Source organism: Hyperolius riggenbachi, chromosome 5, assembly GCF_040937935.1.
Source record: "Hyperolius riggenbachi isolate aHypRig1 chromosome 5, aHypRig1.pri, whole genome shotgun sequence".
Lineage (NCBI taxonomy): Eukaryota > Metazoa > Chordata > Amphibia > Anura > Hyperoliidae > Hyperolius > Hyperolius riggenbachi.
The window spans coordinates 69,158,326-69,175,479 of record NC_090650.1 but is presented as its reverse complement, the minus strand read 5'-3'; the positions used below and the strand labels follow the sequence as shown (position 1 = coordinate 69,175,479).

At 44.2% G+C, this 17,154-nt stretch overlaps 1 protein-coding gene across 3 annotated transcripts in view; it reads right to left on the bottom strand.

Annotated features, from left to right (window-relative positions):
- Positions 1–17,154, bottom strand: part of ESYT2 (extended synaptotagmin 2) — a 202,168-nt gene that overhangs the window by 50,110 nt on the left and 134,904 nt on the right. For all 3 annotated transcript variants that reach the window (XM_068235843.1, XM_068235844.1, XM_068235845.1), the window contains exons 7-9: positions 12,986–13,041; positions 5,597–5,717; positions 1,139–1,315 (exon numbers count right to left, since the gene is read on the bottom strand). In XM_068235843.1, the coding sequence (XP_068091944.1) occupies positions 1,139–1,315; positions 5,597–5,717; positions 12,986–13,041 (354 nt within the window). The remainder of the gene's footprint in view (positions 1–1,138; positions 1,316–5,596; positions 5,718–12,985; positions 13,042–17,154) is intronic.

Sequence of the window (17,154 nt, the reverse complement as noted above, 5' to 3'; positions counted from 1 at the left end):
GGGTAGCGAGGACAGGTGGCCCAGGTGAGGGAGGGGGGCGTCCCCCCTGCCCTGGCTGCTATCACCTCCAGCATGGCGGCCCCCTCCCCACCCACAGGCTGGGACACAGAAAACGGATCAGTTTCTGTGTTCAAAACTGCCTGTGTAGAGCGGGATCCGATTTCCTATTGCCTGCCACTACCCCTGCGTGTATCCGGATCCATGTGCGGTGCAGGAAAATTCAGCAGATCAGGACCTTCCATTCAGGTTTTGAAACCAGGTCCCCGCTATTGCAGATGGATCTGTTTTTTGTTTAGGTAAAGACGGCTGCTATTTTTAACATTACTATCCGTGGCTCCGGTTTTGATCAGGTTTTAAAAATGGAGCCACGGATACGTTCCAGGACTTAGTGTGAACCTACTCTAAGGCAGCATACAAGGAGTCTCTCCATCAATGCCAACCACCGTCACCAAGGCAGGGGCTCTTATTTTAGAGTGAGGTGCTCTATAGCATTTCCCCCAGGTAATTATTATCAGTATTTATATAGCGCTGACATCTGTATGTTTTGGGGAAGTAGGAGGAAAACCCGGAGCAAACCCACACAGACACGGGCAGAACATACAAACTCTGTGCAGATAGTGCCCTGGCAGGGATTCGAACCGGGGACCCAGTGCTGCAAGGTGAGTGTGCTAACCACAACGCCTCCGTGCACAAGAATGGTGCCTTAAATCGCCCAAAAGCACATAAGGGTACAGCTTAGCATGCCACGATCTTTCAGTACTTCCTCCCCATTTTCTACTGGTAGATGGGAAAAAGCATTGCTTTTAAAAAGTGGGTGGGTTTTGCATTGCTGGAGAGGAGGAAACCGCAAGAAACACAGATCCTTCTTGAGTGCTGGGGAAGCAGATCTTGGCTGGACAGCTGCTTCTACAGCTGGGACCAGCAACTTTAGGTTTAGTTGTGTTTTAAGTACAGGAGTCACATGGTGCTTGTAGGTGCTTATATTGTACGCTCATTGCTTTACCTGATGAAATCAGGGAGACCCACAATCACAAATTAGAGACCACAACTTTTATGATTGTAAAAATCAGACGTTGTGGGTGTAGATCCAAGGCATCTTATTTATTAACCCTCAGGCATAATGCAATCATTTAATTACCTCGTATACTTCATTCCATTTAGGACTCAGGTTCTCCTTAATGACTTTGCTTTGGAAAACTTGGTTGCCAATCCTTATAACTCCATACGGGTCGGATTTCCCTTTCACAAGCCCCTTCATGTACGTATCTTTCCACATCAGATCCTGAGCTTCTATAAAATGGATCCTCAGGACTGCCTGTTAAAATGAGAAGAAGAAAGTCCTACATTGATCTCATCTATCCAATATTTTATACGTGAGCAAAAGGATTAAGGTAAACATTTTCTCCATGGGCTAAGTATGAATACTTACTCAAGTAAGAAAACAAAAAACATGATTAGGCAGATATTATTTCATTAAAAACATGATTAGGCAGATATTATTTCATCAGGGGGTCATATGGTTGACCATTCCCAAGGGCACCGATTCATAATCCCAATAGAAACAACTCTGTTCCTGAACTAGATCTTTCTGAGTACATTAACCCCAACCTTTCCAGCATGGTGTAAACTTATTTTTCTTGCCTACTCAGCTTTCCGCTGTACTCTGGTTAAACCTTATCACTTAGCAAAACAAGGGGAGGAAGAGAGAGGAGAGGTTGGGGAGAGAATGAAAAGTGAAAGATAAAGGGTTAGTTGGGTAATAGAGCGAGACAGATAGAGATGAAAAAAGACTAGAGAGGAGAGAGAGAGAAGACTGGAGGAGACAGAGATGAGAGAAGACTAGAGGAGGGAGAGAGAGAGAGAGAGAGAGAGAACAGAAGACTAGAGGAGAGAAAGATGAGAAGACTAGAGGAGAGAGGGATAACAAAATACTAGAGGAGAAAGATATGAGAGGAGAGTAGAGGATAGAGAGATGAGAGAAGACTAGAAGAGAGAGATATTAGAAGACTAAAGGAGAGAGATATGAGAGAAAACTAGAGGAGGAAGATATGAGAGAAGGCTAGAGGAGAGAGAGATGTGAAGACCAAAGGAGAGAGATATTAGAGAAACGGCAGGAGAGAGCGATGAGAAGACTAAAGACCTGTTTCCACTACACGCAGATTGGATGCAAAATTATTGCAGAAAAACTGACTCCAATGAATGCCTATGGGAAAATCTGCATCAGAAAAATCACGTTTAGTGGAAACAGGCCCATAGGAATTAATTGGAGTCAGTTTTTTGCATCCATTCTGCATCCAATCTGCTTGTAGTGGAAACAGACCCTAAATGAGAGAGATATGACAGAAGACTATAGGAGACAAAGATGAGAGGAGACTAGAGGAGAGAGATATGAGAGAAGACTAGGAGAGCAACAAGAAGACTAAGAGAGAGAGAGAGAGATGAGAGAAGACTAAAGGAGGGAGATATGCGAGAAGACTAGAGGAGAGAGATAAAAGAGAAGACTAGAAGAGGGAGATATAAGAGAAGACTAGAGGAGAGAGAGATGACTAGAGGAGGGAGATATGAGAGAATACTGTAGGAGAGAGAGATGACTAGAGGAGAGAGATATGAGAGAAGACTAGAGGAGAGAGAGAGATGACTAGAGGAGGGAGATATGAGAGAAGACTAGAGGAGGGAGAGACGACTAGAGGAGAGAGATATGAGAGAAGACTAGAGGAGAGAGAGATGACTAGAGGAGGGAGATATGAGAGAAGACTAGAGGAGAGAGAGATGACTAGAGGAGAGAGATATGAGAGAAGACTAGAGGAGAGAGAGATGACTAGAGGAGGGAGATATGAGAGAATACTGTAGGAGAGAGAAGACTAGAGGAGAGAGAGAAGACTAGAGGAGGGAGATATAGAGGAGGGAGATATGAGAGAAGACTAGAGGAGGGACTAGAGGAGGGAGAGACGACTAGAGGAGAGAGATATGAGAGAAGACTAGAGGAGAGAGAGAAGACTAGAGGAGGGAGATATAGAGGAAGGAGATATGAGAGAAGACTAGAGGAGGGACTAGAGGAGGGAGAGACGACTAGAGGAGAGAGATATGAGAGAAGACTAGAGGAGAGAGAGATGACTAGAGGAGGGAGATATGAGAGAAGACTAGAGGAGAGAGAGATGACTAGAGGAGAGAGAGATGACTAGAGGAGAAAGATATGAGAGAAGACTAGAGGAGGGAGAGACGACTACAGGAGAGAGATATGAGAGAAGACTAGAGGAGAGAGATATGAGAGAAGACTAGAGGAGGGAGAGACGACTAGAGGAGGGAGATATGAGAGAAGACTAGAGGAGAGAGAGAGAGAGAGAGAGAGAGAGAGAGAGAGAGAGAGAGAGAGAGAGAGAGAGGGAAGACAGAGACGACTAGAGGAGGGAGATATGAGAGAATACTATAGGAGAGAGAGAAGACTAGAGGAAGGCGATATGCGAGAAGGGTAGAGGAGAGAGAGAGAGAGAGAGAGAGAGAGAGAGAGAGAAGACTAAAGGAGAGAGATATGAGAGAAGACTAGAGGAGAGAGAGAGATGAAAAGACTCAAGGGCCCATATGCAAATGCAATTCACTTTTCTCCTGACTTTTCACCTAGGTAATATTTTCACAACTTGTCAATACAACGCTTTTTTAACTACCAGCAAGCAAACAAATACTTAAAAAAAAAGTACTTGTTTACCTACTTTATGGTACTTTTTCTATTTTAAAGTGCTAAAAAGTTTATCCTAGGAGAAAACTCAGGAGAAAAAGTGAATTGCATATGGGCCAAGGAGAGAGATATGAGAGAAGACTAGAGGAGAGAGAGAGAGAGACGACTAGAGGATGGAGATATGAGAGAATACTAGCGGAGAGAGGGAGGGAGGGAGAGAGATATGAGAGAAGACTACAGGAGAGAGATATGAATGAAGACTAGAGGAGAGAAAGGGAAGAATAGAGAAGGGAGATATGAGAGAAGACTAGGGGAGGGAGGGTGGGAGGGAGAGATAGAGAGAAGACTACAGGAGAGAGATAGGAGTGAAGACTAGAGGAGATAAAGGGAAGACTAAAGGAGGGAGATATGAGAGAAGACTAGAGGAGAGAGAGAGAGAGACGACTAGAGGATGGAGATATGAGAGACTACTAGCGGAGAGAGGGAGGGAGGGAGAGAGATATGAGAGAAGACTACAGGAGAGAGATATGAATGAAGACTAGAGGAGAGAAAGGGAAGAATAGAGAAGGGAGATATGAGAGAAGACTAGGGGAGGGAGGGTGGGAGGGAGAGATAGAGAGAAGACTACAGGAGAGAGATAGGAGTGAAGACTAGAGGAGATAAAGGGAAGACTAAAGGAGGGAGATATGAGAGAAGACTAGAGGAGAGAGAGATGAGAGAAGACAAGAGGAGAGAGGGAGAGAGACGACTAGAGGAGGGAGATATGAGAGAAGACTAGGGGAGGGAGGGAGGGAGGGAGAGATAGAGACAGAGAGAATACTACAGGAGAGAGATATGAATGAAGACTAGAGGAGAGAAAGGGAAGACTAGAGGAGGGAGATATGAGAGAAGACTATAGGAGAGTCTTCTTGTTGAAGTCTATTGAAAATCAGTGTACAGTGTGTGGAGGGATTCAGTCTCTGATCAGATAATGATATGAGAGGGATCCATCTGATAGCCACATCAACCAGTGTATGGCCACCTTAAGGCTTGGACCATATCATAACCATTTAATAATAATTGTGGGTAGCTTTTTCAAACTATTTTTTCTCACAAGCCAACATCTCTGCCTTTACAACTTATCATATTGGTAGGTGAACAGAGGCGCCAGAAGGATAAAAGTACATAACATTTTTAAAAAATTGCTGGGAGGAAGTGGTGGACTCGCCTCCGTTAAAGCAGACACCAAGGACTGTAAATATAGATATACACATTTATTGAAAATACCCCAAAGATACAACGCGTTTCACAGAGGTGCTCTGCTTGCTATAACTGAATTGCTGTCGTTTATCCCCTGCTTATTGCCTGAAGAAGTGGGCTGTGCCCGCGAAACGCGTTGCATCTTTGGGGTATTTTCAATAAATGTGTATATCTATATATTTACAGTCCTTGGTGTCTGCTTTAACGGAGGCGAGTCCACCACTTCCTCCCAGCAATTTTTTAAAATTTTTATGTACTTTTCTCCTTCTGGCGCCTCTGTTCACCTACCAATATATTTGAGTCCACCCCAGGTGGAGGGGTGTTCTACCCCCTTTCTTCCTATCTACAGAGAGCGACTTCTTAATCCTGAGTGAGGACAGGTCTAATCTCCTCACCTGCCTAATGAGTGGTTACCTAGGTGGTAACCCGTGTTTGTGACTATTACCATCTCACTGTTTCATTTATCCAATCAATTTTGACATACTACACCATATTGGGCTCTCGATTTCTCTTTAACTTTACAACTTATCAGGCCAGCTTTGTTCGTGTTAGTTTTAACACTTGCTAATCCTTGTCTTTTTCTTAGTAAAAAGATGAAAAATAAACAAACAACTACAATTTATCTGGCCAATTAAATCATAAATGTGACATAATTCCACATTGCCTGTGAGTGGGATAACTCACCTTCGGTATGGGGAAACGTAGCTGTGCAATCTGTAGATCACTCACGAGAGGAACAGTGATACGATTTGGAAGAACCAGGTAATTGGATATGATGTCGAGTATGATGGTATCAGATACACCGCTGCAAAGAAGGAAGAATTTAGTTCTCGGGTGCAACGAAAAATAAATGAACAATACAAAAAAATCAGCATGTGAAAGAAAGTTTAGAATCCGTGCATTATTTTTGCTTGGTGCTTGGAGGTGACCGAGGTCTTGTTGTATGGAACCACCACTAATCAGGGGTTTGTAGCAAACATAAGCACCTATTGCAGCATATACATTTCCATATGGAAATTCAGTGGCATCGTTTCCCAGGTATATTCTACCTTTTTGTTAAATGACCAATAGCCTTCTTGTATCTTTCTCAAAAACTCCAGTTTTAAACATCCCAAACACAGATACCCATTTTGTACCATAATCTGAACACAGTAGTTAAAGTCTAAGCTGCAAACACGTTAGATTTTCCTTGGCCCAAACAATCATTTATGATGGTTTTGGATGAAAATCTAGAGTGCGTACTGCTGTCCACCAACGTCCAAGACAAAGATGCTTGTGGTTTGATGTTTATGCTAAGTGAATTACCACCAGTGAGCTCCCCTATCATTGGGTTAACAATATGACACTTGGCAGCAAGTACTCCTCCCTATTTGTCTTTGGCAAAGCTATGGTCCATCCATGTCTTCGACCTAAACTTTCCATCCTGTCCATTTGATACTTTCAATAAAAATTCAATCAATCTGACGTTTTAGGGAATCAATTCCCAACAGATGAATCGAATGGGAAAATTGATGAGTGTTTAAGCATCTTTAAAGAGAAACTCCAGTGAAAATAATGTAGTAAAAAAAGTGCTTCATTTTTTACCATAATTATGTATAAATGATTTAGTCAGTGTTTGCTCATTGTAAAATCTTTCCTCTCCCAGATTCACATTCTGACATTTATTACATGGTGACATTGTTACTGTGGGCAGGTTATTTAGCTGTTTCTAGCTGCTCTGTCTGTTAGACAGCTAATAACAGCTATTTCCTGTCTCTGAACATTGTTACATTGTGGCAGTTTGCCAGCAGTACCGCGGTATTCAGAGCCTCTTGTGGGAGGGGTTTCAGCACAAAATCAGTCACACAGCGCCCCCTGATGGTCTGTTTGTGAAAATCATTGTCTTTCTCATGTAAAATGGGGTATCAGCTACTGATTGGGAAAAAGTTCAATTCTTGGTTGGAGTTTCTCTTTAAGGTTATGTCATTCCCTCACAAGTAACATCTACATGTAAGGTATACTTTCCACATCCACAGAACATTATAATGAGAGTGGAATGCACACTTTCACCTCTTAAATAATGCTGTCATCTAGATTATTTAAACAACCTTACCCACCAGAATTATTGCATTATTGTAAAGATAAGCAAAGGGCCTTCGTCAGTCTGGAGACTGCTACTTTTAAAAGACCTTTATCTGCCTCTAGTCAGGTCTCAGACCCGACCTGGCTATGTATACCCTAATATAGAGTATTAAAAAAAAAAAGTTGTTTTAATCAATAGTATTCCTTTATTTATATAGCGCCGACATATTACTCAGCGCTGTACAGAGTATATTGTTTGGTCACTAACTGTCCCTCAGAGGGGCTCACAATCTAATCCCTACTATAGTCATATGTCTATGTATGTATCGTGTAGTGCATGTAGTCTAGGGCCAATTTAGGGGGGAGACAATTACTTTATCTGTATGTTTTGGGGATGTGGGAGGAAACCGGAGTGCCCGGAGGAAACCCACGCAGACACGGGGAGAACATACAAACTCCTTGCAGATGTTGACCCGGCTGGGAATAAAACCAGGACCCAGGGTTGCAAGGTGAGAGCGCTAACCACTACGCCACCGTGTTGCTAGAGACACCATTTTTCAGCAACTGTCAGCATTGTTTTAGTTAGGTTATATTGCTAGCTGATACAGCAGGCATGGGACTTTAACTAAAATCGCAACTACAAAATTTGAAAGGAAGACACTATTAAATGGTATGCACATTAAAGATGAGTGCAGTACCTAAACACCACCACCAGGTGGCGATAGAGTTTGTAAATAAAACAGCTGGTAAATGAAACAAACTCAGGTGTACCTTGTGAGCTTCACAAAACGTGACTACAGAGCAGCTGTTTATTGTAATGTGTCATTATTTATTAATACAGCAGATGTCACTAAGGTTTTCTTTTCACCTTTTTCCTGAGCTCCAGATACATTATTAACCTTCAACAGTGATAAAAGCACTGTGTTCTGCGTATAGTGTGAATGACTCACTGCTACTGAAGTGCTGCTGTATGCAAACTGTTTTCTAAGAATCCAGTATTCTTAGAATAAAACCAATGAATACACTCTGTAAACATTATTTCACACACACAGAATATACCATGTGCATGAAGGAATAAAAATACAGCAGAGTCCCCGTGATATGGCACCAGTGGGGATGCCGGATACATGGGCTTGCTTGTTGCTTGAGCAACAGTCTGAAAAGGCACAGATACCCCCCCCCCCCTTCCCATAAATACTCATTGAGCCTCCCTGCAGCTCCTAGTGGCTTTTCAGCATGCTCCATGCATCGGGTCAGGAGACACACCAGCTTCCGTGGATGGACACCGGAAAGCCACTAGGAGTTGCAGGGAGAGTACAAGACATCGCTGAAGGCTCAGTAATTATTTTAATGCCTACAACTCCCCCCCCCCCCCAAAAAAAAAAAAACAGTCCCGGGTATCGCCTCAGACATGCCGGTTACTTTTCAGTTGCCTGAGTACCGGATAAGCTACACCGATCTCTAAATGAAAGTTTACATACTGATAACACAATGAGCACAGGGCATCTGGAGAGGGGGTAAACCAAGTTTGAGTGATTATTTTGAGCCCATTCACACTGGGGACCAGGGCTGTGGAGTCGGAGGTGGAGTCTGAGTCAAGGAGTCTGAGTCTAGGAGTCGGGGCAATTTTGGGCACCCGGAGTCGGAGTCGTTGATTACATAAACTGAGGAGTCGGAGAGTCTGAGCCATTTTGGGTACCCGGAGTCGGAGCAGGGCTGTGGAGTCGGAGTCGGAGAGTCGGGCAATTTTGGGTGCCTGGAGTCGGAGTCGGAGTGGGGAAAAAATGCTCCGACTCCGACTCCTAATGAATTTGTAACTGTAATTAAAATAGAAAATATGATAAAATGTTCTATTTCTCAGATAATAGTCATTAAAAATAATGTATATATACAGTATCTATACAGTAATAGCTGTGCTTAGTCCACAAAAATGAAATAAAGCAATCAAAATTAGTTACTTGTGCTGCTTCAATAAAGCAGTCCCCGTATTTTTAAGGTCAGATATACATATCTGATTGTGACTGTATATATGATGTGTACACAGGAATCTCTTATATATACTAAATAACATCTATGCTGTAAGAATGAAGCCTGATGTGTAGCTGTGTCACTAATAGAGATGGTCAACGAGATGGAAATAATTCTGCATTGATGCTGGTTTATGCAAATGTATGCACTCCCTTTGCTGATGAAATCAAATAATTTGATATGTTGTTAAAATTTGGTTTGGTGACTACAAATTAAAGGGTAACTGAGACGGATGAAAAGTAAAGTTTTATACATACCTGGGGCTTCCTCCAGCCCCCTTCAGGCTAATCAGTCCCTCGCTGTCCTCCACCACCCGGATCTTCTGCTATGAGTCCTGGTAATTCAGCCAGTCAGCGCAGTCTGGCCGCATGCCGCTCCCACAGCCAGGAACATTCTGCCCTGCGCAATAGTGCTGCACAGGTGTAGTATGCTCCTGGCAGCGGAGTGTGTGCATGCGCACTACGCCCGACTGGCTCAAGTACCTGGACTCATAGCAGAAGATCCAGGTGGTGGAGGAGGACAACGAGGGACTGATTATCCTGAAGGCAGCGGGAGGAAGCCCCAGGTATGTATAAAACTTTAATTTCATCTGTCTCAGGTTTACTTTGTTACACAGTAGTACTATACTCTACATATGCACTCCCCACAGAGCTGCAGGGAATCCACTGAGAATGCTGTGCGCATTGAACACAGAGGTGTTGTCTGTCACCCATAAACCTTGTTCAGATTGTGCATGAAGAATGTGTATTAAGAGGAAGAATCTCCTCATTCCCCTGCAGAGTACCTGCACATCACTCTTACATGTACCCACACTTACATTGCCTAGGGCCTGATAGATGTTCTTTGTTCCGGTTTGTACCTTTTACAAGTACTCTTACCAAGGACTAGTTTTAGTCTAAAGGGAATAAATATAGTAGTCTACATATCCTTCTCACTTCAGTTGTCTTGTAAAATTCCTAAGCGTTGGCAGTTAAGAGACAAATTTCATGTTACATACTTTTAATCAACAAAATTGTAATATGCAAATTAGAGGAGTCGGAGTCGAGGAGTCGGAGTCGGTGGAATCCTAAACTGAGGAGTCGGAGTCGGTGGATTTTTGGACCGACTCCACAGCCCTGCTGGGGACGGTGTTTTTTATTTTTTGGCGTTTTCCCACACTTCGCTGATTACCGGTGATCTGCAAAGCATTGTGAGCAATGTATCCCTATGGAATCATTTACACTGCAATGCACGTGATTTTCAGAAAACGTAAACATGTAGCATTTCTGGAGCAACCATGACTGCAAATCTTATTCACTGAATGAGAATCGCAATCCCTGGACAATCACAAGTGTGGAATGCCAAATCACAATCACTAAGCAACTGTGATCGGGTTTTGCAATCGCAAGTGTGACTGAGCCCTTATAGAGCTCAGACAGCTTTGAAAGTGGAGACACACTGATATTCAAATTAGGCTAATCACGATTTTATCGGTTTAATAAAAAAAGGGGCGGTTCACAATAGAGCAGATGGAGAATGGACACGGTAAGTGCATGCGCTAGGCGGATGCATTCTGTCCGTTCTGCACCGGCTAGCAGCAATTTTACTATCCGCTCGTCCATCTGCTTCGATCACGTCCACCCATACGCATCGCTGCTCTAACCTGTCTTGCTGCCGCTCAGTCCGTCTGTATTCTCCCTGGAGGTCCGCAGGGGCATGGGGCTCTCCATAGGCTGCAATAGGACAATTCACCCTAGCAACAGGGAGGATTTTCATTGGTCCAGCATGAACCAATAAGAATTCTCCACATTGCTGAGGATCCCATTAGTCTTTTGCAGCCCAATAGGGATCCCCATGCTTCTGCCGGCCACTGGGCTGTGTACGAGGGACTGAACGGCAGCGAGACACGTGAGTACTACGTCACAGCGGCAGTTGGAATGGGCGAAGCAGAAGCAGCAACTAGCCTAGTGAGAGTTCTCATAGGCTTTCATTGAATACGTTTTCCCGTCTGTTCTAGGAAAATGTGCCACGTTCGGACTCTGCGTTCCAAATACCGCAAAGTGGCAAGTGGATACAAACTTTTCTAACAGGTGCGGTTTTTTAAGTGGGAACTGTCCCAAAGTCACCATTTGTATATTACAGTGTTCAGGATGGTGGTGTTGTTCTCAGATGTAACAATCTGGGTGCAAGCAAGCCTAGTTTCCTGCACTTAGATGCTGAGCAGGGACATGCAGAATCTTGACACATGAAAGTGATCCCTCAGCCTCATATGAAATCAATGAGGAAACTCAGCAAACATAGCAGATCACACTTAGGGACCAGGCACACTCTTGTTTTGGTTTGTAAAGCATGTGGCCCAGCGTTTTACACAGACACACAGCCTGCATTGCTCTCCATTGCACCCCACTCAACCACACTGAATGGAACAGCACTGCATTGCGAACAGTAATGCATGCAGTAGTGTGTTGGCAGAAAGAAACACAGCTTCTCTGGGGACAGCTAATGATATGGCTATTGATGCTATAAAGCAATGTGCAAGATGTCAGCACCATATAAATTATACACAGTAATAATGGTAATAATGAGATGCCACTTAATCCAGCACCTTCCCAAAAATAAAAAATGTTAACAAAAATAAACAGTGTTAGGGCTGGGACCACTACAATTTGCCGAATCGCTGAGATTTCACCGCAATTGCTGGAGCGACCGCGATTTGGCAACTGTAGCCACTGATGCAATCACTCCTGGATTGCTGCAAGAATTGGTGTAGCGCTTTGCCAATCTCTGGCAATCGCTACAAAATCGCTCCTAGTGGGTCCCAGCCCTCAGACAAAAAGTGATTGGTGAACTCTGCAGACTAAAGGCACTAACCCATTAGCAGGTGCAATAGAGTCATCTCGTTTGAGATAAGTGCACTGTCTTTGACCTCAGTAGACATAACTTGTTGTGCTGTAAATTCTTGGAATGCTTTGATCTCTCCCTGCTAACATACAATACAGAAACTGAAAGCAGAAGTCCTCTGCTATTGTCTTACATTACCCCAAAGTGACATATTACAGCAGTACTAATTAGAAGCTAGGAAATCTAACAAAGAAGAAATAAAAAAAATGCTAAAATAAATTGGCCTGGAGTACTTGCGAAAGTCTAAGTAAAGTGGGTGCTAAAGGGTTAAGATGAACACATGACACCACTGGAGTAACCTCTACCAGTCTGTTTGAATAAACCTCATTACTCTTGTGTGCTGTGCAGAGTTGCTCAACTCCAAATCCGGGTGAAATCCGGATAGCTGCTATCCGGATTCACCCTGTTAACTACAATCACTTGTGCGGGCTGGGCGGGGGGATCAATCTTACCTATCTGACGTCTTCTTTGGTCCGTCCCTCGGCGCCTCCCACGAGGCGGTCACGTGAGTACAAACACTTCCTCCTTCCGGGTTGAAGGAGGAAGTGTTTGTACTCGCGTGACGCGCGTTGAGTGCATCGTGGGAGGCGCCGAGGGATGGACCGAAGAAGACGTCAGATTGGTAAGACTGACCCCCTCGCCCAGCCCTGACAAGTGATTGTAATTAACAGGGTGAAATCTTGATAGCAACTATCCGGGTTTCACTCGAATTCGGAGTTGAGCAACTCATGGTGCTGTGCTGTCTTACCCGCAAATAATTCTGAGTAGATGCAATTCACGGTGGCTGCATTTGATTGTTCCTTTTTAATACGGAATAAAATTACCAACATTACTATAAAATGTGCATCACCTCTGAATTATTTGTATCCTTTGACCCCTCCCCACCTTTACATAAGGTTTGTAATGCAGCAAGTTCCCATAGGATGAAGGCTGATGGAGGCTGCTGTTGTGGCATCTGTTCAACTTGAAAGTATCGCCATGCATAGTTCCAAATGGGTCAGGACTATTTCCATGTAGAGGACCAAAGAACCTCCAACCTCAGATAGGAGAAAAGCACAGCAGTCTGTAGAGAAGGATAAACATCGTTTATAACTTTTCACTCACTTCAACCCAGGAACATCCAAAAGATTTGTTAGTCCTGTCCAGTTGATGTCCAGGAGCTGAAAAAAATAATAATAATGAAACCACATTGTAAATTAAATTGAAATACCAATTAAACTTAAAAAAAAAAAAAAAAGAAAAAAAAAAAAAGAAAAAAAAAAAAAAGAAACATCATAATCTCCGTTCAAGTTTCTTACAATCCCCTCCTTCTACCTTGTACGGTATGTCTTGAGCTAGGCGTAAAGATTTTGGCAACATTAGCCATTTGGCAGTCAATAGGATGGCCTATTCTGAAAAGCTTTACAGCACATCTGCCCCCCTACACTACAAAGATGCATTATGTAAAATATGAGGTTTTGGCTTTTAAATGGGCCCTCCCTTCCTCTGGAGACTAGCAGCACTTTACTGCATGTCTCACTTACCTCCATTTATCCAGAGAATGTGAGATTTACAGTTGGGACCTGTTGGATTATCTCCAGCTGTAGAGAGCTGCCAGTTTCTAACAGAAACAAATCTTTGCCTGCAAGAATGACAGCCCGGGTCCTGTGCTCTCTAGTTCCGGTACCGCCCTCTCCCTGAGCTCCTCCCACAAGCACTGCACACAGCTTGCAAGAAGTATAATATCTCTATTAACGGTAAATAGAATCAAATTTATGGCTTTACTTTAGGCCAGCTGCAATGTTTCCATAGTCGCATTAGAGGTTCAGTTAAGAATTTATTTTTTAAATAAAATTTGATTGAAAAAAAAAATAGCAGTCCATGAAAAATATCTGTGTGCAGTTTTATTTTTTTTGTGAAGCACCTCTGTTATCAATCATTCCCATAAAGGTGTAAATTAGGGCATTTTGTCTTTTCATACAAGATCATAAAATCCAACTTTCGGATCCAATCCACCATAGAATCTTTTAACATAGTTTTTTTTTGCCACACACTGCAACTTCCTGTACTATTTGATCGTAAAAAGTGCGTCAAAAGATCACGTGATGAAAAAAATTCTACCGTTAATGGGCACCTAAAGGCAATCAGCTTCCTACACTGCAATACTGGTGCATCTATACTGGCTGCTAAGATGCCTGCAATGTATGGCAGACAATGGGCTGCAAAGCATGGAGGTGGGCGGAGGCGGGGCACAGGCTTTGAACCGCTATACATAATACACGACGTGATGCTCGTAGCCATAGCATGCTAACTGGTTTGGTAAGGAAAACGCTGAATGGAAAAATATCCCTCGAGTGGTATGACAGCCCAACAGCCTACATTGCAATTGGTGTAGTGAGAATAGGCTAGTTCTTAACACAGCCAAAACCGTAGAGATGGTCATTGATTTCAGGCCATGTAACACCCCCCCCCCCCCCCCCCGATGTATATCGGGGCATCGAGGTCGCTAGAGTTCCCAACGTCCGCCTCCTGGGTACAACCATCTCTGATGACCTGACCTGGAGGGCAAACACTACTGCAACCCAGAGGAAGGCACAACAAAGACTCTTCTTCCTTCGCCAACTAAAGAGGTTTGGCATGGCCCAAGAACTTTTGAGGTCCTTCTACTCTGCTACGATCGAGTCAGTCCTCTGCTCATCCATGATGGTCTGGTTTGCTAGCTGCACCGCCAGCGACAGATATAAACTCCAGAGGGTCATCAGCTCAGCGGAGAGGATTATTGGGAAACCTCTTCCCCCTCTAGATCTCATCTATAACACTAGACTGCGAAATAGAGCAATGAAAATTGTGGGCGAACCCTCTCACCCTGGCCACAGTTTTCTCACTCGACTCAAACTGGGCCGGAGGTTCCGGTCCATCCCTGCTAAGACTACTAGGCGTATGAACACTTTTTTTCCCACGGCCGTTAGAGTCTTGAACTCTGCTCATTCCACTGACCGCCTCTGCAGCCATCTACCGGACTAATATCGGGCTTCGGCTGCGGACGCTCTGTTTACTGCCTTGCCTAGGTCGTACTAGAATTATCTTCTGCTACATGCTGCTGTCCCTGCTAGACCCGCAACTGACCTACCGCAAATGTTGTATTACTCCTGTTTCTGGTGTATTGCTCTTGTTCTGCTGTACTTCTCTTGTTATGTTGTATTATTCTTGTCTGTTTGTATAACTCTTTCTTTGCCAATCAACGTGCCAAACCTAATTCCGGGCACGGTGCAACAGTGCTTGGCGAAATAAACGAATTCTGATTCTGACTGCAAGAACCAATCCTTACGGAGCTTAGTACGGACCTGTAAGCCATCAGTGAAGAGCCAATAAAGGAAGGAACATTGGTTTACAAGCGCCTTATAGCACTGTGCATTTGTGTAGCCGAGCCCTTCAGTGACATTAGAATTGCTGCACATAAATAGAACTCACTCAGTGATATGAATTAGCTAGCAAGTTCAGTGATTGGCCCAATGACTGCACAGTGGTCCAGCCCGAGACACCATCGGAGCCAATCAGTTAGCGGCAGCAGTGACTGACATGGTTGCTCACCAGTCAGCAGAAATCCTGTCAGGAGCCTCTCTATTCTGGCTCTCTAGTTCAAGCGGTAGCCTGCCTAATGTCGCCCTGGCAGAAGACCACTGCAGGTATGCAGCTTGTGCCAGCCGAGGACATGAAGGGACAGAAGGGGACACGGAGGGACAGAAGGGGACACGAAGGGACAGAAGGCCATGCAGAGGGACAGAAGGGGACACCGAGGGACAGAAGGGGACACCGAGGGACAGAAGGGGACACCGAGGGACAGAAGGGGACACCGAGGGACAGAAGGGGACACCGAGGGACAGAAGGGGACACCGAGGGACAGAAGGGGGACACCGAGGGACAGAAGGGGGACACCGAGGGACAGAAGGGGACACCGAGGGACAGAAGGGGACACCGAGGGACAGAAGGGGACACCGAGGGACAGAAGGGGACACCGAGGGACAGAGAAGAACACAGGGGGACAGATAAGGAAACAGGGGGGCAGAAGATGACACAAGAGGGGGACAGAGGAGGGGACATGGGGGCACAAGAGGTACTATGGGGACATGAGGGACATAATAGTTGAGGGGGGGGGGAAGCTCCACAAGACGCTCTCGAACCATGGACACACCAGGTTTAGTATTTTTCCCCCCCTGATTTTTGTCCTCTAAATCTCAGTGCGTCATAGCCCGGTGCGTATTATGGTCCGATAAATATGGTACATTAATATATAGGTGAAATTTGCCTTCTTAAAACAGAAGGAAATTTGCAATAATTCAGCTATAAGTGAACATTTGTGGTTACCCACAATGCACCACTACTGAATATGCAAATTATCTCTTTCCGCCCCTGTAGCCAGGCTAGCATCCAGAACCGCTGGTGTATAGCAAGTCTATAGCTTTAAATATTACACAGCCACACCAACCCCACATGTAGACAGCCTGTTTCGGGCTTTTGGCCATCATCAGTACATGGCAGGGATTGATATGGCTGTATGGGATAGGGCTGGTTTATCAATATATAAATACAGGAAGTGCTTCTGATACTGACACCAGGATATTTAATGTAAAAGTGGGTATCCTGAATAATCTGCTGCATTCTTTTTTATGTTGTTACCAGACAGTCCATTTTTGATTCCTTTCGGTTTTGTAAGTTATTGTAACTTTGACTGAAATCCAGTGAATTAGCTGCCCGTGACCCTCCTCTGCTTCACAGCTCAACCCATCTCCATACAAAGCCACGCTGCTTTCTCCAGAAATGAAGCCTTTAATCTACGGCAAGTGACTCATATCTCTGCACTCAGCACTGCGCTCCACAATGCGATCGGAAGCCAAGGGACACTTAACACTCAATACAAGATTTCCAAACACAAAGTCATCGGCTTTGCTCAGACGCATTTGATAAGAATGCTTTTTATTGTTAAATTAGTCAACATTGCCATATATGGCCAGAGAGGTCCTGTAAACACTTTGAGGACAGCGAGGAGGACCTCTGCCAATAATTCTGCTCTGGAAAATATGAGAAGGACAAAAATCCAATCCTATCCCCACAGCCAGAGGAATCCACTGCCCTGCAGAAGCAATGACGAGATTTATCTCCTCATGCCTTCTACAACTCACGTCCTCTGACGTTTTCCAAGCACATAGCTACGGCCTGAAAGTTTAACACTTTTTTGGCTGATTAAAAAAAGAAACGGAAAACAAGGAAATTAACAAATACCATGCATGGTCCAA